This window comes from Muscardinus avellanarius, assembly GCF_963383645.1.
Source record: "Muscardinus avellanarius genome assembly, chromosome: 16".
NCBI lineage: Eukaryota > Metazoa > Chordata > Mammalia > Rodentia > Gliridae > Muscardinus > Muscardinus avellanarius.
Window position 1 is genome coordinate 52,018,135 of NC_137802.1, and position 25,369 is coordinate 52,043,503.

At 54.8% G+C, this 25,369-nt stretch overlaps 1 protein-coding gene across 1 annotated transcript; it reads right to left on the reverse strand.

The window, feature by feature from the left end:
• Positions 1-666: 666 nt before the first annotated feature.
• KCNH4 (potassium voltage-gated channel subfamily H member 4) lies at positions 667-21,773 on the reverse strand (the record flags this gene model as incomplete). The annotated part of the gene is made up of 16 exons (XM_080713824.1): positions 667-1,062; positions 2,637-2,713; positions 5,277-5,383; positions 5,552-5,898; positions 6,085-6,126; positions 6,753-7,003; positions 8,589-8,838; positions 11,229-11,428; positions 11,800-11,994; positions 13,706-13,913; positions 17,360-17,517; positions 17,844-18,087; positions 18,906-19,033; positions 19,143-19,289; positions 19,607-19,840; positions 21,698-21,773. 16 exons carry the CDS (start codon positions 21,771-21,773, stop codon positions 667-669), a joined length of 3,060 nt encoding a protein of 1,019 aa, XP_080569950.1.
• Between the last annotated feature and the right edge of the window lie 3,596 nt (positions 21,774-25,369).

Below are 25,369 nucleotides of genomic sequence, written 5' to 3' on the forward strand. Positions count from 1 at the left end.
AAAGCCAAAGAATACATATCTGCTGCCATCAGTGTGTTGCATGGATGTGCTGGGCGATGAGGCCAGCCCCAGTCTGGGCTGTGGTGGAAGGCCTAAGGTGTCCCGGCTTGTTTCAATGCCACTGAATCTCAAACCTACCCCTCTCAACGTGACTCTGCGCTCAGGGTCTACAGCAGAGAACCCAAGAGCTGGGACAGACAGCCTCACAGTGTCGCTAAGCTATGTCCAGAATGGAATCCTGCAATCTATTTCTCTTGCTATATACACCAATATTCTGCCTGGTCTTGCCTCAGCTTTCATTTCCCAGGCTGGATCTGGGGCCCTTGTCCATCCCTTCTGCTCCCCAATCTCCACCTACCTCCAAGGCCTAGGGAGAAAGTAGAACATCTCGTCTGCCCAGCCAAGTGGGCACCGCGGTCCATCTCATGCCAGCTGGATTCCACAGCCTCCGGTGGCTCCCCTCACAGAGGAGAATGATAGGAGAAGTGTTTAGGAAGGGGAACAGGGTCAGAGGTGACCACGCTTTGTTCAAAAGTCCAGGGAATCCAGAGCCAACCAGACCAGCAGGTGGCTGCAACCCTGAGGCAGGAGGCCAAGGGGCCCAGCTCCTCCCTGGATGGTGGGCAGCAATACCCACCCCAGACAGGCCTGGGCCCAGGGCCAGGGTCAGTGCAACATGTCTGACCTAGACTGGAAGCTGGGCCTCATAAGGCCTGGGGTAGAGGGTGAAGCCTCCGGCACTGGGGAGGGTGCCAGGGGGTCAGGCTCTGAGGGGCAGGAGGCCAGCATGGAGGGTCTCAGGTCCGGGGAGGCAGTCCCCATCTCCACTGTCCCCACATTGGCCGGGCAGTGGACTTCGGCAAGTGTAGTATCCTGGAGGCTCGGTGGTGGTCCAGACTCACAAGGAGAGATGACCGGAGGCCTCTGCTGGGGGCAAGGAGGGTACGAGGGCCACGCTGAGACTGCTGGGTAGCCTGGGGGACCCAGCCTGGCCTGCAGCAGGCCCATCACGTGCCGCAGCTCCCGGCTCAGCTGAGACACCTCCTGGTTGAGACGGGAGATCTGTTGAAAACACATCCAGTTATCTCACAGGTGTCAACAATAATCAGGTACAACCCCACACACATACACACACACTACTGAAGAGTCTGCAAAGCTCTCTAGTCACTCTCTGATCAGGCTACCCCGGAAAGAAGTCAGGGGAGGGGTAATATTGGCCTAGAGGTAAGTACCCAGTTTCTCTCCAGAAAGGATGTGGGGCAGCAGACATTGCTTTCCTCCCTCCCTCCCTTTTACAAGATGTAGAGAAATGTGTTCAAAAAGAGCCAGGCGTGGTGGCGCACGCTTATAATCCCCGCGCTTGGGAGGCTGAGACAGGAGGATCACACAGGTTCGAAGCCAGCCTCAGCTACTTAGTGAGGCTTTCAGCAACTTAGTGAGACCCTGTTTCAAAATAAAGAATAAAAAATAGGGCTGAGGGTGGGTGCAGCTCAGAGGTAGAATGACCTGGGTTCCATCCACAGTATAGCCCCCCCCCAAAAAAAATAAAGGCCACACAGCTGTAAAGTGACAGATGGGGCATGTGAGCCCGTCACCCAAGCTCACTGTCTAGATCAGTGGGTTTCAAACTTTAGTGACAGCCGGGGATGGTGGCGCACACCCGTGATCCCAGTACTTGAGAGACTGAGACAGGAGGATTCCAGGTTCAAGAAAAAATAAATAAAAATGAAAACTTTAGCAAGTGCAGAATCAATTGAGAAGCCTGTCAAAAGGCAGATTTCTGGGACCCACCCCAGATAGTCCACATTGGGCAAAGCCTAAGAACCTGTATTTTAACAGGTGGTTCTGATATACTCTCAAGTTTGGGAACTACTGGCCTAGAACTAAGGGGTATTGGAGGCAGCAAGCAGGAGCAGGACTTGTCCTTAACCCTGCAGAACAGGGGCTGGCCCCACCCAGGCCCAGGCCCCACCCCAGCCCAGGCCCCAGCCCAGGCTCCACCCCTCTGCGGTGCCAGCTGTTTATCAGTGCAGAGGGAAGGTGACTCCCAAGGGCTGGGTCTGTTGGCGACAGCACCAAGATCCCTTGGGGAGGAGGTAGAGGCAGCGCCTGGGCATACAGGACCTGGACTCTTGCTGGCCAGGATTCAGCCATCTGGGCCTACGTCTCCAGGCCTGAGGGCTTCTCACCCTCCCTGCCCTCCGCTCTGACATGCACACATCTGCTAGGCACTGGTTTCCCAGGGCTGGGTAAAGGCAAAGGTCGTGAGCACACTGAGGGGATAGTCCCAGACAGAAGAGAATTCCATTGTGATGGGAGAGGATGGAGAAGAGATCTTCTTTCCAGGCTGGAAACTCTAGGCCAGCTGGAGTAGGGAGCCTGTCACTGAGCAGCGGCCTGACTGGGCCTGTTGGAGCTGTCATTGCATACTCCGCTCTGGGAAGGATCTGCTATTATTTTTCCCATGTTCAAGTGAGGAAACTAAAAGTTCAGAGTGGTTGTGGGATCAACCAGCTAGTGTAACCATTTGAACTCAGGAGTCTAACTCCGAAACCAGACTTGCTCTTGTACGGAGGCTTCTCAGATCCCAAACAACATTCTCCAGGGCTGGAGGGGAGACGCCAGCCCCAACCCACCTCCTCGTTCAGCCTGCAGACCTTTCCCTTCACCTCCTCGGCCTCCTCGGTGGGCAGTTCCCGGCTGGGTCTGGTACCTGCTGGCAGAATGGGGTGAGGGGATGTGGGTGAACTCGAGCAGCATCAATAGCTGAGCCAATAGCGTGGACTGAACTCTGTCACGGGGCAGGCAGCGAGCAAGGGAGAGAAAGCTCTGGGGTCAGGGAGAGAGGAACTCCAAATTCCTTAGGCTGGTCTTGAGGTGCTGTCACTCCCCCTGGGTCTCAGCCCCTCTCTGTGCCCCCCTCCTGGCCTCTCTTGATAGCTCCACACAGTATGCCTCTGTTTTGCATGCTTTTATTACCTTTCAACAGCTTTCTTGCTCCCTGGTTAAAGTTCTACCCACTGTAAGAAGCAACTCAAGCATCTCCTCCTTTCCTATTACAGAGTCCGGTTCTTGTCTCAGTCATGGAATTTAGCGCCTGGTTCTAGCAATCTCCTTTTTTGGGGAGAGAGGACACATTGGAGATTGAACCCAGAAACATTCTACCTCTGAGCTACATTCCCAGCCCTTTATTTTTTTTTTTTAATTTAAAGAGGGGCATGGTGGTGTATGCTTGTAATCCCAGTACTTGGGAGGCTGAGACAGGAGGATCATGATTCACAACTAGCTTCAGCTACTTAGTGAAGCTCTCCACTCTTGGTTAGACCTATTTCAAAACAAAGAATAAAAAACAGGGCTGGGAGAGTAGTTCAGAGATAGAATGCCCCTGGGTTTCATCCCTAGTACCACAAAATAATAATCATCATCATCAGATAAAAATTTATTTTATTTTTGCAGTACTGAGAATGGAATCCAGGTACATTCTACCTCTGAGTTACACCGCCATTTTTTTTTTTTTTTCGGTACTGGGGATGGAACCCAGGGGCATCCTATCTCTGAGCTACACCCCCTAGCCCTATTTTTTATTCTTTATTTATTATTTATTTATTTATTTATTTTTTGGTGGTACTGGGGTTCCTGGAAGCCCTTCTACTTCCGGGCTACACTCCCAGACCTATTTTTTATGCTTTTTTATTTGGAAACAGGGTCTCATAAGCCAGCGCGCGCGGCTGGCTTCGAACCTGCGCGATCCTCCTGTCTCTGCCTCCCAAGCGCGGGGATTACAAGCGTGCGCCACCACGCCCGGCTTTATTCTTTATTTTGAAACAGGATCTCACTGAGTTGCAAAGGGCTTCACTAAGTAGCTGAGGCTGGCCATGAACTGTGATCCTCCTGTCTCAGCCTCCCAACTGCTGGGATTACAAGCGTGTGCCACCATGCACAAGACAGCCATATTTTTTATTCTTTATTTGGAAATAAGGTTTCACTAAGTTGCAGAGGGCCTCACCAAGTAGTTGAGGCTGGCAGCAAACCTGTTATTCTCCTGTCTCAGCTTCCCAAGTACTGGGATTACAAGCATGCACCACCACATCTGGCTTTATATTATTAATAATAATAATAATTATTATTATTATTAATTATTATTATTACTGTGTGTGGTACTGGGGATTGAACCCAGAGGCATTCTGCCTCTGAGTTACATCCTGGCCCTATTTTATTTTATTTTGAAACAGGGTCTCACTAAGCTGCAGAGGGCCTCACTAAGTAGCTGAGGCTGGCCACAAACCTGTGATCCTCCAGTCTCAGCCTCCCAAGTACTGGGATTACAGATGTGTGCTACCATGCCCAGCATAGCACCTGGTTCTAAACTCATTTATCTATGTACACAGGTGTCTCTCCGCTAAAAAGTGAGCTCTCCAAGAGCAAGGGCCAGGTCCTATTTATCTGTGCATTCCCAGCATGGTGCTTGGCACATGGCAGGCAGCTACTGCATGTGGGATGGATGGTTGGATGGATGATGGATGGGTGGATGGATGGATGGATGGATGGATGATGGATGGGTGGATGGATGGGTGGGTGGGTAGATGGGTGGGTGGATGGATGATGGGTGGGTGGATGGATGGATGGATGGATGGATGATGGATGGGTGGATGGATGGGTGGGTGGATGGATGGATGGATGGGTGGATGGATGGATGGATGGGTGGATGGATGGGTGAGTGGATGGGTGGGTAGATGGATGGGTGGATGGATGATGGGTGGGTGGATGAGTGGATGGGTGGGTGGATGGATGGGTGGGTAGATGGGTGGATGGATGGGTGGATGGATGAATGGGTGGGTGGATGGGTGGATGGATGGGTGGTGGGTGGATGGATGGGTGGATGAGTAGATGGATGGATGGGTGGGTAGATGAGTGGATGGATGGGTGGATGGATGGGTGGGTGGATGGGTGGATGGATGGGTGGTGGGTGGATGGATGGGTGGATGAGTAGATGGATGGATGGGTGGGTAGATGAGTGGATGGATGGGGTGGATGGATGGGTGGATGGATGGGTAGGTGGATGGGTGGATGGATGGGTGGTGGGTAGATGGATGGGTGGATGGATGGGTGGGTAGATGGGTGGGTGGATGGATGGGTGGATGGATGGGTGGATGGATGATGGGTGGATGAGTGGATGGATGGGTGGATGGGTGGGTGGGTGGGTGGGTAGATGGATGGGTGAAGGACAGTGGATGATGAGTGAATGGCTGTGAGCTGAGATCACTGCTGTCCCTTACCTGTAGAGGGGACCTGTGAGCGTGGCCTTGGAGGCTCAGGCCTCCTGCTGAACCGGAATGTTGGAGCCTCTGCTGTATTGCCAGAGTCTTCAATGCCATCCACTATCCTGGGGAATGAGGCAGTGTTCATCAGCACGGCGGAGAGCGGGCACAGGCCAGAGCAGAGTGGGGCAGAGGGTGGATGGAGCAGCAGAGTCAGAGGACTGGGAAGAGCAGAGGTGAAAGCAGGATGGGGTTGTAAGCTGGTTGGATGGGCAGGGAGGTGGGTATCTCACCGGGGACTGAGGTCCGGAGGTCCAAAGGTTCCCAGTGGGGGAATGAGAAGTTGGGGGGGCTTCCAGGCAGCAGAGCCCTTGGGGGGGGCATGAGGGGAGGGGCTCTGGCTCCGGCCAGCCAGGGCAGGGGAAGGGGATGGAGACAGGGAAGGGGAGGAGACAAGGGCTGAGAATGGGGGCAGCTCTTCGCCCAAAAGGCTGACCAGGGAGCCCCGAGGCCGTGCTGGGCTGAGGTTAGGCAGCAGGAGGGGCCGGCGGGGCCTGGGACCAGGCTCCGTGCCACCCTCGGCCTCTGTGATGGACGGCAGAGTCTTGTCTGAGGAGGAGCCGAGACTGTCTGAGTGGGGCTGTGGGGAGTGGAGGACCACCGTTGATGTCTCAGGATAGTGGATAACAGGCCCCTTCACTAGGCACCACAAGCTGCTCTCCTTCCCCCTCCCTTCTCTGTGCATATGTTGGAGAAATGGAGCCAAGGGAAATGCCCCCAACCTCTCCCCAGAGCAATCACACTCCCACTCAGAAACAGGTGTTACCTGGGAGAGGCGAGGGGATCGTGAAAAGCAGCGGCTGAGGCCCTGTAGGGACACGAGGGGGGGGGGAGGCTCAAGTCGACTCTGAACTCCCCACTCCCCTGCCACAGCCCCTCCTAAGCCCACCCAACAGCATGAAGGGGTTGAGAACATGGGGCTTCTTTGTGGAATTAAGTTAGATGCCAGCAACTCTGACTGGGAGGAATACTGACGGCAAAACAAGATGGAGAAGTAGCAGAAGACAAAGGCCAAGGCAGTAAAACACAGCCCAGCCTGAAAGAAAGTGGCTCAGGAAATACTGGGACATCTGTGCAGAAGAGGATGCCCTGGGGCCGATGTCAGTCCAGAGGGGCCCTGGACAAGGAGCACATGGGGGAGGGCTTGTTCCTGAGGTGAGGGGCCTCTGAAGGAGTCTGGGGTGAGCCTGAGGGTGCTCAGCAGGACATGAGCAGCGGAGCTGGAGGTAGAAGGTGGTGTGAGGTGGTGCGGGGACTGGGCGATGGCCGTGGGGTTGGAAGACACCAAGCAGGTAAAGGCAATGGAAGGGGGTACCCCGAGTTGTGAGACGTTTGCAGGGTGGAGGGTGATGTGTGAGGCTCTCTGGGCCTGGGAGAGGTGTGTTTGAAGGAAGGGACTTTGGAGGAGGTACAAGCCAGAAGGGGTCTACATACATTGGTGTCAGAGCCCTGGCGCAGGTTGAAGGTGAGGTCCCGGGGCAGGCCAGCCCGGAAGGCGGCCCCGTACTCAGGATACAGCCGCAGGACCTCAGCCAGTCCCCGGCTGCTGAGCTGCTGGAGGCCACAGTAGGTCAGCGCTTTCACGTCGGCGCTAGTCTTCAGCACGCAGCTTGGGCCTGCTCCGGACCCTGGCCCCTGCCCTGGCTCAGGCTCAGGGATCTCTGCCCCAATCAGATCCCCCTTCCCTGTGGGTACAGAGAATGTGGACAGTCAGCTGAGACAAAGGGACTAATAGGCTACCCAGTGGGAGGTAGTTAGTGGATCTGAGGGATGCTCAGTGTACTTGAAGGGTGACTGCAGATGGGTCAGCCAAGGGAATTGATGATCAATTCTGTTGGGAAAAGGTTAGTGGAGACTGACTGGTGAGGCTGGGAGGCAAGTGCAGAGAATGCCAGTAGGACTAGAGGAATCATGAGTGGAGCTAGATGGGCAATAAAGAATGGCCAGAGGGGTCAGTTAAAAGAGAAGGTCAGCCGGGCGTGGTGGCGCACACTTGTAATCCCTGCGCTTGGGAGGCGGAGACAGGAGGATCGCGCTGGTTCGGAGCCAGCCTCGCTGGCTTAAGAGACCCTGTTTCCACATAAAAAAGTAAAAAAATAGGTCTGGGAGTGTAGCCCGTTGGAGTGTATCCCGGAGGTAGAAAGGCTTCCAGGAACCCCAGTACCACCAAAAATAATAATAATAATAATAATCAAATAAAAGAGAAGGTCAAGCCGGGCGTGGTGGCGCACACTTGTAGTCCCAGTACTAGGGAGGCTGAGACGGGAGGATCACGGTTCGAGGAAAGCCTCAGCTACTTAGTGAGCTTAGTCAAGCAGGACATGGTGGTGCATGCTTGTAGTCCCGGTACTTGGGAGGTTGAGGCAAGAGGATCGAAGGTTTGCAGCCAGCCTCAGATACTTAGGCCCTCCGCAACTTAGTGAGACCTTGTTCCAAAATAAAGACTAAAATAGGGTTGGGGGTGTAGCTCAGAGGTAGAATGCCCCTGTGTTCCAAGTTCCATCCCAAGTATGAAAAAAAAAAAAAAAGAAAGAAAGAAAAGGAATGGTCAAGCCAGGCGTGGTGGCACACGCTTGTAATCCCAGTACTTGGGAGGCAGAGACAGGAGGAGCTCAGGTTCTCAGCCAGCCTCAGCTACTTAGTGAGACCCTGTTTCAAAAGTAAAGAATAAAAAGCCAAGCGTGGTGGTGTAATCCCAGCATTTGGGAGGCTGAGACAGGAGGATCCAGGTTCACGGACAGCCTCAACTACTTAGGCCCTTTGCAACTCAGTGAGACCCTGTTTCAAATTATAGAATAAAAAATAGGGCTGGAGGTGTAGCTCAGAGGTAGAATGCCCCTAGGTTCCATCCCTAGTACTGAAATAATAATAATAATAATAATAATAATAATAATAATAATATAAAAATAGGGCTGGGGGTGTAGCTCAGTGCTATAGACTGGCCCTGGGTTCAATTCCCAGTACACACACACACACACACACACACACACACACACACACACACACACGAAAGGTCGATGGAGTTTAGGGCCACAGGGAAAGGGTTGATGGAGTTGGGAGATGGAGAAAAAGGTAAAGATCAACCGAGGGACGGTCACTGGGGAAGGACTGATGGGTTGAGCGACAGCCAACAGGATCAGGATAGAGTCAGAGGGAAAGGCCAAATGGGTGGTAGTAGAGTGGAGGTACCGAGAAAGAGCATTCCCTCGAGATATCCCAGGGCCCCTGGGAAGGTTCTGGGGTCGGCAACGGGCTGGGGTGGGGCCTCACCCAGGATGGCCAGCACGGTGTTGTCTCGGAGCACCTCCAGCGAGCCAGAGCAGACATAGTAGTGAGCCTGCAGGGCGTCCCCACGGCGCAGCAGGAACTCGCCGGGAGCACAGAAGGAGGTCTTGATGTGCAGGGAGAGGGCCCGCAGGCAGCCCCTGCTCGCTGCTCCAAATAGCGGCAGCTGCAGGATCTCCCGGTTCAGGTGCATAGCAATGTCAGCTCTCAGCTCGTCTGGGAAGTCACGCAGTAACTGCATAAGGGGCAGAGGTCATTCTGGCCATCCCCCTGCAACTAGTGCTTGTGTCTACAAATGTACTGTCTCCATTCAAGGCAAGGGTGCCAACTTGCCCTTTGCCTTGAAGTCACCCATTCCAGAACTTTGGGGAGACTTTTGTGGGTTTAAACTCAATTTTGCATCTGCGTCAGTCTTCCAGCTTCATTTCTGGGGCAGAAACCAGGTCTTTTTTCACACAGTGGCCATTCACACACGTTACCCAACTCCACACAGTCAAGAGCTGTCCTAGGCAGGTCAGGCTTCAGCTGGAGTCAGGAGACTAGGAGTCAGCTTTGCTCCTAAATCTCTGAGAAGTTTGGACAATCTATTTCTACTCTCTGGGCTTCAGTATCCCTGTCCGTAAAATGCAGAGTTATGCTGCGTCTAGAATGTTACCAGTGACTTCCTGGGGTCAAACTCAGTGTCCACATGTCTGTGTATATGTGTGTGTGTACATGCCATTGAGGATTGAACTTGGGAGCATTTGACCTCCAAGTTACACCCCTAGCCCTATTTTTTATTTGGAAAGAGGGTCTTACTAAGTTGCTGAGAGCCTCACTAAGTTGCTGAGGCTGTTCTTGAACCTGTGATCCTCCTCTCAGCTTCCCAAGTAGTGGGATTAGCACCACGCCTGGCCACGCTTCTGTCTTCGTATCATGGAGCCCCTTGGCCACTCTGGCTTGTTGTCCTCTCCCTCTTGTCCCCCCTGAGCTCCCATGAGAGCCTCCCTCTCTGTTCTCTTCCCATCTCTCAGGCTGCCCCGTGCTCAGCCTGTACCCTGACTCTCTTACTTCCTATACTCCCCTACATGGAGGCAACCAGCCACTGACTTCCCCACTACCAGTGAACCCAGGGCTGGGTCCAGACCTCTATTTCCAACCACCTGCCAGGCAGCCTCCATCTGGATCCTCCCAGCACCACCAACCTCTTCGCGGCCCAACCCTGGACCCGCGCCTTCTTCCCTAAGCCGGTCTTCCTAACGCCTCCAGCTCACCCTTTGCTGGAGCCAGATGCCTGGGAGTCGCTGTGAGCTCCTCTCCTACAGCCAGCTGGAGCTCACCCAGTCCCACCGATCCTTCCCTCCCTCTGAAATACCTTGAGAGTCCATTCCCACCTACATCTCACACCACTTCCAGTCTAAAGATCTGACAGGGTGGTCTGGGGATGTGGCTCAGTGGTAGATGCTTGCCTAGGAAGCTCAAGACCCTGGGTTCAAGCATTGCAGGGGGGATATGATTTGTCAGGATCAGATTTAAACTCAAGGCCATCTTGTGCTCCTCTGGCAGCCTCCCCAGCACCGCCTCTGCCACTTGCCACTCCCTCTCCTCTCCCTCCGCGGCATTCACCCCCCTTCTGAAGGCTTACTCAGCTATTTTCAGTTCTCTAAAGGAACAACTCTGCTTTTTTATTTAAAATTTTTGGTACTAGGATTGAACCCATGGGCATTCTTACCTTTGAGCTACACCCCAGCCCTTTTCTGTTTTTTTGTTTTTTGGGTTTTTTTTTTTTTGTGTGTGTGTGTGGTACTGGGGGTGGAACCCAGGGGCTTTCTACCTCTGGGCTTTACTCCCAGACCTATTTTCTATTTTATTTGGAAACAGGGTCTCAGTAAGTTGCTGAGAGCCTCACTAAGTAGCTGAGGCTGGCTTCGAACCTGTGCGATCCTCTTGTCTCAGCCTCCCAAGCACGGGGATTACAAGCGTGCACCCCCAATGCCTGGCTTCTGTTTTGTTTTGAAACAGGGTCTTGCTAGGTTGCTGAGAGACTCATTACGTTGGGGAGGTTGTCCTTGAACCTGGGGATCTTCCTGTCTCAGCCTCCCCCGAGTCCTAGGATTACAGGCCCTGCAAAACTCTGCTCCTTACCAACACTTACAGACCTGTGCCTGTGTGTGTGCGTGTGTGTGTGTGTGTGTGTGTGTGTGTGGTTGGAATGGGCTTGCAGTAGCAAGCTGATTTCCTTCTTGTTCTTTATGATGCCCCTCTTCTCTGCCACCCTTCTTGACTGCTCAGGACACAAGGAAAGCCCTATCACACCAACATCTCTCCTGCACAGTACTATTCACGGTGTAATTCTATCTTTTTTGGGTCTCCCTGAGGGCAGGCCAAGTGGGATCATCCCTAAGTTTGCCCCGTCCCCAGGGAGGCAGGCCCAGAGCTCTGGAAATGTTGATTGAATGGAGACTGCAGGCCTGAGCGCCCCTTTGGCTCCCAAATTCAAGTGCAAAGGAAATGGGATTTGGATTCAGGTGGGTGCGCGCCCTGGAGAAGAGCAGCGCGCCCTCCTGGACCCCGTGTGCCGCCCTTCCAGGCCCGGGAGAGGCGGCGGAGGCCTGGGCTAGGGGGACCCCTCCCCTCCCGCGCTACCTCGTTGGCGTCGATGCCGCTGTTGACCGCCCACGTGGTCTGGAAATATTCGAGCATGCGCTGCTTGAGCGGCCGGGGCAGGCGGTGCACGCGGATGAAGTCCTTGAGGTCCTTCATGCGGCTGTGGTAGAGCGAGCGGCGCGAGTACATGCGCTGGATGATGGCGGTCACGTTCCCGAACACCACGGCGTGCATCAGCGCTGCAGGGGCGCCCACCGCAGCGCATCAGGGGCCGCCACCCCTCCAGCCGCCCCCAGCTCAAGGGGGTCTCGGGGGTCCTGGGGAGGCGCAGGAGAAGACGCCTCCCGCGTGCTGCGTGCTCTCCCCGTGTCGAGGGTGGGAACAGTGGGTGGTCCATGGAGGGCTCAGACCCCGGTGCTCCTCCGTGATCCCATTGGTCATAAAACTGGGTTTCCCATTTCCCTCGAAAGAGGCCACACCTACTTCTGGGCACAGTCTGGGCACCAAGGAGTCGTCGGTGAAGTGAATACTTGCCCTGTCTAGGCCTCAGTTTCCCCGTGCACACATCCACGCCCCCCCCCATCACCAAGCATGGCAGGCCTGTGCTCACCGCCTATCAGCATGGTGCAGATGGAGAATATCTTCTCGGCGTCGGTGTTGGCGCACACGTTGCCGAAGCCCACGCTGGTGAGGCTGCTGAGCGTGAAGTAGAGGGCCGCAATGTAGGCGCTGCGCCGCGAGGGGCCGCCCGCCGAGCCGTTGACGTAGGGCACCTCCAGCCGCTTGCCCAGCTCCTGCAGCCAGCCTGCGGGGTGGAGGAAAGGAGGGAGCCCAGCCTGCGCCAGCTGCCTGTGCTTGACCTCGACCAAGTCTTTTTTTTTTTTTTTCCTGGTCTGAGGATGGAACCCAGGGGCACTCAACCTCCGAGCTACACCCCTTGCCCTATTTTTTATTCTTTATTTTGAAACAGGGTCTCACTGAGTTGCAAAGGGCTTCACTAAGTAGATGAGGCTGTCTGCTAACCGCGATCCTCCTGTCTCAGCCTCCCGAATGCTAGGATTACAAGCCTGCGGCCACCACGCCCGGCTGCCCAAGTCTTTACAGAGGTCAGGGGCGCTTTGCCAGGGCTGATGCCGGAAATGTAGCAGGCCACCTGTGCCCGGGCCTTGCCAGGGCGAACTGGCTACAAGGGCAGTCTCAGGCCACCCCACTCCCTGTGCTGCTGGCCATTCAGGGATCCTCCCACTCTCCTGCACTCTGCGTGTCTCCTGGGCACGGTGCTGGGACTTGACCCAGCCAGACATTCTGCTGTGGTGCAACTTCCAGTCTCAAGAGGAAAGAGAAATTGAATAAATCATGACAGACATGAGGAAAGTTACTAAAGAGTGCATTAAGAATCATAATAGGTTAGAACCTCCAGGTGTGGCAAGCTTGTAATCCCAGTACTTGGGAGTACTGAGACAGGAGGATCCCAGGTTTGCAGCCAGCCTCAGGTACTTAGGGAGGCCATCTGCAAGTTAGTAAAACCCTGTTTCCAAATAAAGAATAAAAAAAAAATAGAGCTGGGAGTGTAGCTCGGAGGTAGAATGCCATTCCCAGTATGCAAAAAAAAAAAAAAAATTTAATAGATTAGAGCCAACTCTGTTGGCAGGGAGAGTTCCTGGAAAGTTCACTTAAGACAGAGCATATTGATTGAGACTGCAAGGAACAGAAACGCCTAGGTGGAGAAAAGAGGGAGGATCCCAGAGAGGAGATCATGTTCAAGGCTCAGCGTGAGAAAACAGTATGTCCTATGTCCAGGAGGGAGGCCAGTACGGTGGGGAACAGCGGGCGCAGGGCCACCCAGACAGTCACAGAGCGTGGACTTGGTTCTGAGGGCAGTGGGAGCCACTGAAAGTCCAGGCTAGGGGTGTGGGAGGTCAGCAGGGGCTCTTGAGAGACTGCTTTGGCTGTAGCAAGGAAGGTGGTTGGGTGGGGAAGAGAGGGAGGCAGGGAGATCAGCAAGGGGCCATTGTAGCAGCACAGGAAAGACCAGAAGGGAGTGGACTGGGAAGGGGCAAAGCCTTGGAGAGAAGAGAGGCCGGATTCCAGGGCTGTTGAGACGTGGTGGTGGTGTGGTAGATGTGGTGGGCCAGGTGTGGGGGGAAGGACAATGCCCGGAATCTGACCTGCTGCCTCCTGGTCAGTGGCCATTAAGCCTGTATAATGAGGGGACTGATGAGGATACAGGGGGCACCCGAGCTCTTTCTGAGCCTTTGCACGGTGCTGATTCTTCTGCCCAAAAAACACTCTCTCACCAACAGAGTGTTGCCCATTCTTGACCACTGGCCTAACCCCTCCCCCCAGGTCGTGAGGCTCCCCAAAGGCAGATTCCCACAGCTGGTCCAGGAGGAGCTCAGGGCATGTTTGTTGGGTGAGCGGGTGAGTGCAGAATGAGTGAGTCCTGGTGGAGGCATTAGCTTGGGGACTGGAGAGGTGGACCGGTGGGAAATGCAGGTCTGGGGTTGGTGGCTCACCAATGTCCCAGAGCAGCGGGTCATTGGCCTCCATCTCCCGGCGCCCGATGACGTACCAGACGCAGGCCATCCAGTGGGCAAGGAGCGCAAAGACGGACATGAGCAGCGTGAGCACCACCGCGCTGCACTGTGAGTACCGCTCCAGCTTCTGCAGCAGCCGCAGCAAGCGCAGCAGCCGCACCGTCTTCAGCAGGTGCACCAGCGAGGTCTGCCAGGGTGTGGCGGGGGAGGCCGTCAGCAGGTGCACTGACTTCAGAGCCCAGGGTCCCCCTACCAGGCCCTTCCCACCACGACTGGAGAATCCCTCCTGTCCCGAGAAGGTGGCCAGGAAATGCAGCAGAGTTAGCCACTCGGTAAGAACTCCCTATATGTGCCAGCCACTGTAATAAGCCCTTGTAATTCCCATAGAAAATGTAACCGGGCGTGGTGGCGCACCCTTGTAATCCCAGCACTTGGGAGGCTGAGACAGGAGAATCGCGCAGGTTCAAAGCCAGCCTCAGCTACTTAGTGAGGCCCTCAGCAACTTAGTGAGAACTTGTTTCCAAATAAAGTATAAAATAGGTCTGGGAGTATAGCCCGGAGGTAGAAAGCCCCTGCGTTCCACCCCCAGTGCCACAATAAAAAGTATGCTTTTGTCCAGTTATCATCATCGTTCCTGATTTTCTGATGCATAAACTAAGGCTCAGAGAGGCTGATGAGTTGCTCAGTATCAGACATGGGGAAATGAGCTGGGACTCAAGTCTGTTCTATTTTTTATTTTTTTAATTTTTTTTGGTAGTACTGGGGTTCCTGGAAGACCTTCTACCTCCGGGCTACACTCCCAGACCTATTTTTACATTTTTATTTGGAAACAGGGTCTCCTAAGCCAGCGTGCATGGCTGGCTTCGAACCTGCGCGATCCTCCTGTCTCCGCCTCCCAAGTGCGGGGATTACAAGCGTGCGCCACCACGCCCGGCTCAAGTCTGTTCTAACACCAAAATCCACTGGAGCTACAATGCTTCTTAGCACGTATCCCTCCTCCTGATGCATAAGTCAATCCTGAGATTGATTTCGAGGCAGGGGATAGACAGAATGATCTCTTCAGAGCCCCTGTTCAGAGCGCCAGTGTCCTAGGCACCATCAGCTGTGCGCAGCAGTGGTGACATCAATTGCCATGGGAAAGCATGGTGGAGTGGGAACGGGCAAGGGGCTTCAGGACTAGAGAAGGTTAGCGACCCCTCCCCTGGTGGATCAGCTGCAGATGGGAAAGAGGGCAGGGACGGAGGGCACCAGGGCTGAACTAGGGGTTGGTGGAGGCACTGGTGCTTAGTAAAGGTCATGTAAACACTCATTAACATTAACATAACTTATTTATTTACATTTATATTTGTGGTTCTGGGGATTGAATCCAGGGCTTCATGAATCTAGGCAAGCACCTTACTACTTAACTATACCCACAGCCCCAAGACAGCAATTTTCATTGTATTAATACTTAGCCCTTCTAATCTTGAAATTGAAGCTGAAGAATAGATGAAGCGGTCTTTTTTTTTTTTCCTGGTACTGTGGATTGAACCCAGAGGCGTCCTACCTCCAAGCTACACCCCCAGCTCTATTTTATTTTGAAACGTTCTCACTAGGTTGATGAGAGTCTCACTATTTGCTGAGGCTGTCCTCAAACTTGCAATCCTGTCTCAGCCTCCAACTACTGGGATTATAAATGTGCACCCCCAAGCCCCGGGGAGGGGCTCTCTTGGGTGGGGGCAGCTTGGCCGCCAGAACTGAAGACAGTGGGCACTTGACATGAAGATGTCCAGCATCCCTTTAGGGGCCTCCAGGAGCATCCCCCAAAGTCCTGGCTCTGCGCTCTTCCTGAACCATGTGGTGCCATTTGTTCTAGTTTTAGGTGTAGGAAATGCAAAGGAGGCAGCCCTGGTAACCCCACATGGACCCTCTCCCAGGTTTAACACCTACCCCATCCCTTAGAACTCTTGACTCCAAATTTGAATCCTTCAGAGCTTCCCCCAGTCACCTGTCCCTGAACCCCATTCCCTCGAGGACCCTTCCTCTCAGACTTCTGGGACCAGAATGTTCCCTGGCCAAACTCCTTCCAGTCTGCAGCTGTGTCAATGCCTACCTCTCCTCGATTTCTGCTCTTCCTCTGACCGCCAGCCTCGCGCCTCCTCTCCCCTAAGCCGCCCACTCAGGCACACTGGTTACCTGGGAACCAGCGTGGTCCACTGGTAAGAATCCTAGACTAGGAATCTAGAGACCTAGCTAGTTCTAACGTCCTGCCTGCCACGGCTAACCATGGGACCCTCAGCAAATCGCTTCACCTCTCAGCCTCTGCTTCGACTGCTGAAAAAGATGATAAGGAAACCTTCCCTGAAGGGTTCCTGTAAGGCTCCCACGTGATGATGCGTGTGAAAGTATGTGGGGAACCATGAAGCGCTCCCAAAGGTACGAGAGGAGGGGGACTGCCTGAGGGAAGGGGCCAGGCTCTCTGCAGGACAGCTGTCTGCCAAGCTGACGCTGCCTGGTGGGCACGGAGGAGTGGGTGCATGCCTGGGGAGGGGTAGGGAGCCCTGCTCAGAGCGGCCGGAGCCCAGGGCAGGCTTACACACACACACACACACACACACACACACACACACACGTGTGTAGGAGCATGCACACACATGTGCACAGCCAGGAGAAGAGGCCCACAGCCCGTTGGCGGCTAGTTAAATCCGGCTGTGTGTAGGTGGTTTCCTGCTATAGCTGAGTGCAGCGGGGGAGCACACAGGGAAACTGCTCTCTACCTTCCCTCCCAACAGCCAGGGGGCCTGGGGACACAGGGTGGGACCGCCTCTCCCTGGACTTGGGAAGACCTACTATCTGCTGCCTGGGGCCCTGCTGAATACCCAGGGCATCTCCAGGTTGTCCCAGGTGAGGCCACAGGTCCCGGTAATTCTCTACCTCTCCCTCCTAGGCATGACTTACTGTTCTCCCCCAACAGCGCTCTCTCCTCTTCTCCTGCCAGCCAAGTCCTACTCACCGGCCTAGCTCTGCCCCCACCTCCCTCAGGAACCCTTCCTTCCCAGACCACCCCAGCCTCTGCCCAGCTGGGGTACTCCTGCCTCCCGGGCACTGGTCCCATTTCAGATCAGCTTTGCACATGCTCATGTCGTCGCATCCTGGATCGCCAAGGTCAGCCCGGCCCCTATGCAGCCATACCTGCCCTCCCATCTTAGATTCCCAGTCACCTTCTGTCCCTGACGTCTCCTCCAGCATTCACCAGCTCAGGAACTTGGAGGCTGAATCCTCATTCCTTTTCCCCACAGTGACCATGCCCCACATGGTGCTTTGCAGACAGCTAAATGCTCATCATTTGTTTGTTAAATAAAAAATGTGAAAAGCACCACTCATCTGGCATCAGACCAATGCCGCCTTGGTAGCCATAGTTAGCTTTTCATTTGTCTCAGCTTCCCTAAAAGATTTGGAGCTCTCCAAAAGCCCAGACCCTCTCGGATCCCTCCCAGTCCCTAGCCTGGGTGATGCCTTCAGCAGGTGCCTGACAAATATCTGCAGATAGGTTGATGGGAAGGACGATGCCTGAGTTTGGGGTCAAGCCTCTGATGGGAGATGCTATCCTCAAGTTCGGAAGGTAGGGCTCACGGCGGGGTGGGGTTCACTCACCACGGTGATGTTGAAGACATAAAGGAGGTCAAAGGGCAGAGCGGCAATAAGATCCACAAAGAACCAGGTGGCTAGATAGTGGAGGCCAATGGATCGAGGAGCAGAGATCACCTGGCCGGACTGGGACACGTAGGTGGTGCGGAAGTTCAGGATGATATCTGAGGGTGCAAGAGGCGGTTACTAGGAGGCCTTGTCCTGGACACTCAGGTCAAGGGGCCAAGGAGCCAGGCAAGCTGGGAACAAGCCTTGGAGACTCAGAATGGAGAAAGGCAGGAAGAGCAAAGGACTGGGCAGGCTTCTGGCTGGTTTTTAGGGAGGAGAGGTTACAGGACTGAAGGCTGAAGGGGCGGGACACATAGGCCAATGGGACTTAAAGTCCCAGGAGGGGACAGGTCTGGGTCCTGCAGGCCCAAGATGGAGGGACGCTGGGCTGAGTGTATCCCCGCAGCCCACCCTCCAGGGGCAACAGGGCAGAGGGTCTGACCGAGTATGAAGAGCATTTCCACAGCAATGTCACTGACAAGGGTGTGTCGGGAAGTGATGGGGGTGTCGTCATCGCCGGAGAAGCAGACGTTGTAGGGGACGGTGACCGCAACGTAGAAGGTGGCGAGGAGGATGAGGCCGTCCCAGATGGCCTTGGGGACGCTGTAGTGGAGGAGGAGGCAGCGAGACCCCCCCACGGAGGCCACCTTGTACTCAGGCACTGATGGCTTTGGCTCAAACACGTTCTAAAGGGAGAGGGGTGGCAGTTGGGGGTCTCTTGGGGAAAAGAGAGCGAAGGTGGGAAGGGAGAGGCAGGGGATGGAGTAAGGGGTTGGTGGGCCCTGTAAGGGCGACTGTGAGAGCAGACGGAAAGGGGAGAGATTCAGCACCTGACATTTCCATTTCTCCCTGCCATGCTACTGCCCAGGCACCATTTTGAACCAATTGTGTTTTATGGAGAGTGTTTATAAGGATTGGCCCTCACTCCACTTAAGAAGGAGATTATACAAATCAATTACGTGCCCTAGCTTGAGGGGTCACTAACTTCTTCCTCGAGGTCCTCCTGGATTCTGGGAGCCTAGTGCAGGATGGGTATGTTCCAGGGGGAAGGAAGGCTAGCACCCTCCCCCATTTCTGTAGCCCTAATAGATTACACAGAGGAGATTCTGTCCCCTGGTTTTATCAGGATCTTTGAAGGTGGCACAGAGGGTGAGATGCCAGGCCCACAATGGGGGCTTTCTTTCTAGTATTGTAGCAGCTTGTGTCTCTCCCCCATCGCCCGCCCTGGCCCCCATGATATAACTTTGTCGCTTAGGGGTAGATGATGTAATTGCTGGGACCCCACCCTTGGCATATCACCAGAGCAATATCAGTCATCTAATGAAGCAAGGGAGATGAGGATGGAGGAGGTGTGGGGGCTTTGGGATGGACCAAAGAGTAGGGCATGGGAAACGGGTGGACAGAGGAACAACCAATGTGGTGAGACCAGGCGAAGAAGGAAACGGAGCCAGTAACAAAGGAATCAAGGCTGGAGGACTGAGACGTTGAGTGGAGATGGACTCACATTATTAGTCTTCATGCTCTCCTGGCCCCGGTGACCAAAGTGGCCTGTTAGTCGGCGCAGGACAGTGCGGCTCTGCCTCCTGGTGGATCGAAATTTTGAGCTGGCTCCCCTCCTGCCAAGGGAGTTTTCTGTTGGGAAGAAGGGTACAGAGATAAGTTGGGGCTCATCCCATGAGGCTGGGTAGGGAGAGGTCTCGTGTGACCTTAGGTAAGGTCTTCATGCCTCCTGCCCCGTTACCGTGATTACTGTCCCCATGGGCTCCTGGGGAGCCAAGTCCTGGGCCTCCACTCTGAGTGATGTCCTTGAAAGAAAAGAGGAACAGAACAACTTCCCCCATTTCGTTCTTAATGGGCATCATGTCCAGGAGGCACCAAAAGGCTGAGCCTGTAGGCATGGAAAGAGAGAGGAGGAAGATGAGAAGCTTCAGGCCATGCCTTTCTCCCTGGGCCCCCTCCTTTTCTGGACATAGTCAAAGGCCTTGGCAAAGGTTTAGAGATGGAAGGAACCCCATAGGTTTTATCAGCTGATTCTTTTGTTCTCCAGATGGGGAAGCAGAGGCCCAGAGAGGGTCAGAGATGAACTCAGTCCCACAGTCAGTTTGTGGCACTTTGGAGATGAGTGCCAGGCTCTGACTATGACCAGTGGACTCTGGATGAAGCCTGGGGTCTGCGCAGGGCTGCAAGGTGGGCCAGGTCCCTCACCATCCTTGCGGTAGAAGCAGATTTCAGCCCGGTGCTCCTGGTGGCCCTCCAGGGCTTTATGCAGCCGCTGCAGGGCTGGCTCGCTGGTCTCTGGGCCGTAGAGGAACCGGCAGCTGCACGTTTTCTGCATGACCTCAGTGCGAGCGTAGCCCGTGAGTTCGCAGAAACCGTCGGAGCAGTAGACGATGGGAAAGCCTCGTGGGCCCTGCGCGTTGGCCAGCAGGAAGTTGCTGTCTGTCGGAGGGAAAGGTCAAGGTCAGGACCAGGCCAGGAGGAGAGCTATCTGCCAGGTGCACAGCAGCTCCCTCAGGGTGTGGTCAGAGATCCTCTGCCAGAAGCCTCTCAGGTTTCAGTGTGGTTCCTGAGCCTCATGTGGGATAGTCTGAAATAAGGACAAGAGATAGAGGAAAGGGACAAAGACCCAAGGGAGACTGATAACGGAGGAAGGGACAGTCGAAGGGTTGAAGAAGGAACCCAAAAATCGCAGGTGGTTCATTCCCCTGCCTTCAAGCTGGAGAACTGTGACCACAGAAGGAAGCATAGCGTGGTAATAGCATGGGCTCCCCTGCCTTCAAGCTGGAGAACTGTGACCACAGAAGGAAGCATAGCGTGGTAATAGCATGGGCTCGAGCACCTCCCCAGCCACTCATGACTGCTGCAAGCTCATCGCCTCGCTCGTGCCTCAGCTTCTTATCTGCAAAGTGGGGAACAGTGTGCCCCACTTCTCTGCATGGTTGTTGTGAGTCACATCAGTTGACTTGGGGAGATCAAGTCCTGGCAAAGTCGATTGGCTCCCCCACATTCCCTCAGCTTTGGAAGCACACGCACAGCCACCATCCTGCCGTCCTAGCGAGCGGGGCAAAGATTCTGATGACATCACACCCTCTTATTGTTAAGAGATTAAAAGGCAGAATTTTTCCAAACTCACAAATTCTTTAGTGGGGGGTGGGGAGCGGACACTGATGAGAAGTGTCCTTGTTGCTGTCTGCTAAGAAAAGTCCACTTTTTAGCATTCCTTCAGATATTTGCAGATCTGTCCCCAGTGCTCAAAGTCAGACTGGAGAGGGCATTGAGGGTGGTGCTCCAGCAATCCCCAGCAGCAGAACCTGGCTGGTTCCCTCCAGCTCCAGTGGGTGGGAGGCTGTGGGTCATCCAGGGACACACTCAGTTGAGGGATGGGGCTTAAACCACGGCCAGTCCTGGGGCCCTAAGAGAGGTGATTGTCAGGGGTGAGGTGGCAGTGGAGGCACTGAGGGTGCCTGGGAGGCCCTGGGCCCTGGGCGCAGCCTCCTTCTTCCATCCCAGGGCCGTGGTTGCCTAGGTGATGGGCGCTATGGAAACAAGGGAGGTGTGGGGGGAGGGTGGGGAGGCGGGAGGGCACTGGCGGTTCGGTTTCCGCCCTCGGGTACCGCTCCTCCATCCTCCCGATCCCGGCCAGGGTTTCCAAGAGGGGAAAGGGGAGATCTCTGGGCTCCAGAGTAGGGAGAATGGCAAGAGAAGAGGATGGGGAAAGAGCGGGGTGGCTGTCCAAGGTGCTGAACCTGGGACCCATGCTCGGGTGGGCGAGCAGAGAGTTCCCTCCTTCGCAAGGACCGCCCCTCTCTCCCCCTAGTCCACCTCAAACACAGATACCCCCACGATCTGGAGGCGCGTGACCTTAACCCGAGCTAGGTTCTGGCGAAGTCTGATCTTGTCTCATCCCCCCCCCGGGGGGGGGGGAGGAGGAGGAGCCGAAGTCTGCTGGGAGTAGTCCTAGGGCGCCCGGCCACTCTGTCCCACCTCCGTGTCTCAGATACCCGCATACACGCCCCCAGCGCAGCTCTGCCCGGCGGTGGTGACTCCCAAGGCCCCTTCTCAGTTGTGCCGCACAAAAAGCCTCGAGTCACACCCCCTAACCTTGCCCCCTCTTCCCCGCGCTTCGGGCCATTTTCCCTCCTCCCCTCCCAGGGCGCTTCGCTTCTGTTTCTTTACCACAGCGTCAGGATCCCGAGACCCTTAACTCCATTCCCCCTCCTCGGATCTCGCTATATGCAGAGGACCCGACCCGTGGCCCTCAGCTCGGACCCCAGCCCCAGCCTCCGCCCCACTCACGCGTGCCGTCAAAGCGTGTGGCGATGGTGTCCAGGAAGGTGTTTTGCGGGGCCAGCAACCCCTTCATGACCGGCATGGCCCCGGGGCGAGGGTGCGAGGCGCTGCGCTGGAGAGCGGTCAGCGCGGCCGGGCCGGAGGGGGCACGCTGCCCGCGAGGCCGGGGCGCCCCATGCGCCCGCCGCGCCTCCCCTCCCTCCGCCGCCGCCGCCGCCGCTCCTCGGCTCCAAACCCCGCAGCTCTGAGCCCTGCGCGGCGCCGCCTCGGTCCCTCCCCGCCCCAACTCCCCACGGGTCGGGTTCTTCTCGCTGGGCTCGGCCCGCGCCCGCCACGTGGCCCCACACAGGGAGGGGCCGTCGGTGACACCAGCACCCCTCTCCGCAGCCCTCCTCCCAGAGGGGAGCGGCCCACGCGTGTCTCTCGGGGAAAGAATTGAAGATACGCCCACCCGGAGCGGAGGCCTGAAGGGGCGGGGCGGGGCTTGGCGGAGACACGCCCTCCGCCCGGGTAGCCACGCCCCCACGCGTGGTTCCCTGGCTGCTCCCCTGGCTCCGCCCCCTGGGTTTCCCCGCGCGCAGCCCACGCTTGGGGTTGGCGTGTAGTTCACAGTGCCGCCTGCTGGAGTTGGGATATCTCGCGGCATCCCCAGTCCTACCCCGCGAGCCAGTGTGAGACGGCCAGGGTTACGGGGCTAAGTTTAGTGGATGGGCCCAGAACCCCAACTCCTGGAAAGCACCACTAACTAACTCCTGAGTCTTCTGCCTCCGATTTGCTTAGGGCATTCTGGCAAATTCTGCTTCTGAACACAGTGGAGTGGAATGAGCTTCCTAATCTCCTAGGTAGAGTCCCACCTCTGGACAAAAATTGGAGACTAATGGTTACACTGTCCTCATGTGTAAAGTGAATAAGTGTGTGTGTGTGTGTGTGTGTGTGTGTGTGTGTGTATGTGTGTGTTACTGGAGATTGTACTGGGGTTGAACCCAGGGGTATTCTACCTCTGAGCTACACCCTCAGCCCTATTTTATATTTTATTTTTTATTTTTGCAGTACTGGGGATGGAATCCAGGGGCATTCTACCGCCAAACTACACCCCCAGCCCTATTTTTTATTCTTTATTTTGAAACAAGGTCTCAGTGAGTTGCAAAGGGCCTAAGTAGCTGAGGCTGTCCGCAAACCGCGACCCTTCTGTCTCCACCTCCCCATGTAATGCTGGGATTACAAGCGTGCACCACCACGTCTGGCTTTATTTTTTATTTGGGAACAGAGCCTCACTAAGTTGTGGAGTGCCTCACTAAATTGCTGAGGCTGGTGGTGAACCTGGGGCCCTCCTATCTCAGCCTCCAAAGTACTGAGATTATAATTGTATGCCATCCTGCCCAGCTAAAGTTATTCTTACCACGTGCAGAATTTGTGAGAATTTTATATCGTAATTTCTGTTGGTGGCACAAAATAACTGACCCTCATGAGCTCTCCCCTTATCTTACATTTTGTGTGTGTGTGGTGTGTGTGTGTGTGTGTGGCACCAGGGATTGAACCCAAAGGCATTTACCTCTGAGCTAAATTCCCAGCCTGATTTTATTTGGAAACAAGGTCTCACTAAGTTGCAGAGGTCCTTGCTAAATTGTCACGGGCTGGCTTTGAACCTGTGATCCTCCTGTCTCAGCCTCCCAAGTACTGGGATTACAAGCGTGAGCCACCACACCCGGCTCCTTGTCTTAATTTAATCCACCTTCTGCTGTCCTTCAGTGTAAGAGAGTGTGTAAGGCAAGTTAGGGAGTGCCATAGTTTTTAGTTTGGGTGGTACTAAGGATTGAATTGAACCCAGGGACATGGTACCTCTGAGCTATCCTCCAGCCCTTTTGTTTTTTGTTTTCAAACCAGGTCTTGCTTTGTATGTTGCTAAGGCTGTCCTCAACCTGCAACCCTCCGGTCTCAGCCTCTCAAGCACTGGGATTACAGGCATGCACCACCACACCTGGCCAAAGATAGTTTTGAGGTGTGGATAGAGTCATGTTAGCAAGTCTATGAGGTGCACAGGTGAATTTTGATGTGTGTGTGTGGGGGGGGGGTAATGGGGATGGAACCCTTCTACCTCCGGGCTATACTCCCAGCCTCCGGGCTACACTCCCAGACCTATTTTATATTTTTTACTTGGAAACAGAGTCTCTTAAGCCAGCGAGGCTGGCTTTGAACCTGCGCAATCCTCTTGTCTCCGCCTCCCAAGCACGGGGATTACAAGCGTGCGCCACCACGCCCGGCAGAATTTTTATTTCATTTTATTTATTTATTTATTTATTTTTGGTGGTACTGGGGTTCCTGGAAGCCCTTCTAGCTCTGGGCTACACTCCCAGACCGGGCTATACTCCCAGACCTATTTTCTATTTTATTTGGAAACAGGGTCTCACTAAGTTGCTGAGAGCCTCACTAAGTAGCTGAGGCTGGCTTCGAACCTGTGCAATCCTCCTGTCTCCGCCTCCCAAGCAAGGGGATTACAAGCATGCGCCACCACTCCCGGCTGAATTTTTATTTTTAATCTCCAGGATAGACCCAGTGTAGCAGCAAGAGGGACCCAGATGAACCATGCACAGGACTTCCTCCCCACCTGTGCAGAACGTCATGGAGGCAGTCGAGTGTCAGGGCTGAGGGTGGCTGCTTCCTGGGACACAACAGCCAGAACCAGTAAGAGTGGGCACCTGGTTGAGCAAGAGGGAAGGTTGAATGCCCCTCTTTAATTGCCTGGGGGGGGTGTCTAAACTTGAAATTATCTGGGATGTTAAATTGCTAAAAAAAAAAAAAAAGTACCACACCTTTTTTTGGGGGGGGGGAGGCTCTTTGCTCATTAGTTTCTTGGTATTGCCATAACAAAGTGCCACAAAGCAACTGGCTTAAGCAACAAAAAATCAAGATCAGGGTGAAGGCCAGGTTGGTTCCCTCCAAAGGGAGAATCGGTTGTATTCTTTTTCCTTAACTTCCCGTGGGTGGCTGGCTGGCAATCTTTGTCACTCCTTGGCTTGTAGATGCACCGCCCCAATCTCTACTTTCATGTTAACCCGGGCTTCCCCTGTGTGCCTTTCTGTGTCAGATCTCCCTCTTTTTATAAGAGTACCACTCACAGTGGATTAGAACCTCCCCCATCCAGGCCCCCAGAATTTACCCACCTCCCTTTTGGCCTTGCCACCGCTCCCCGCACCCTGTACCCCACGCTGCAGCCACTCCCAAAGATTCATCATTGAGGCTCATACGCCTTAACTGGGGCCGACTCGACTCCCACCCGCTTCGGGTTGAATCCCGCCACCCCCCCCTCGCTGCTCCAGTGCAACCTCCCTTGTTCTGTGTCTCTGCATCAAGGCCCCCTTACAAAATTACAAATAGAACAAAATCAGGGCGCGTCCTCCCTGCCTCCCCCCTGCCAAGCATGCACAGAGGTATTCCTTTCTACACCTCAGAGCTTCCTTGCACTGGAAACTCCTCCATATTATTAAGTGTTTCAGACTCATTTCCAGGTCCTCTCGCCTTAGAAGAACTCGAGATGCTCTCCCGCCCCCTGGAGGGCTGGGCTCGACGCGCAGGAACAGAGAGAGACCAGCCGCACGAACTGAGACTCGTCTTTATTGCCGGTTTCCTAGGGCCTAACCGGGGAGAGGACTGGGCCGGGACAGGGACCAGAAGAAGGGT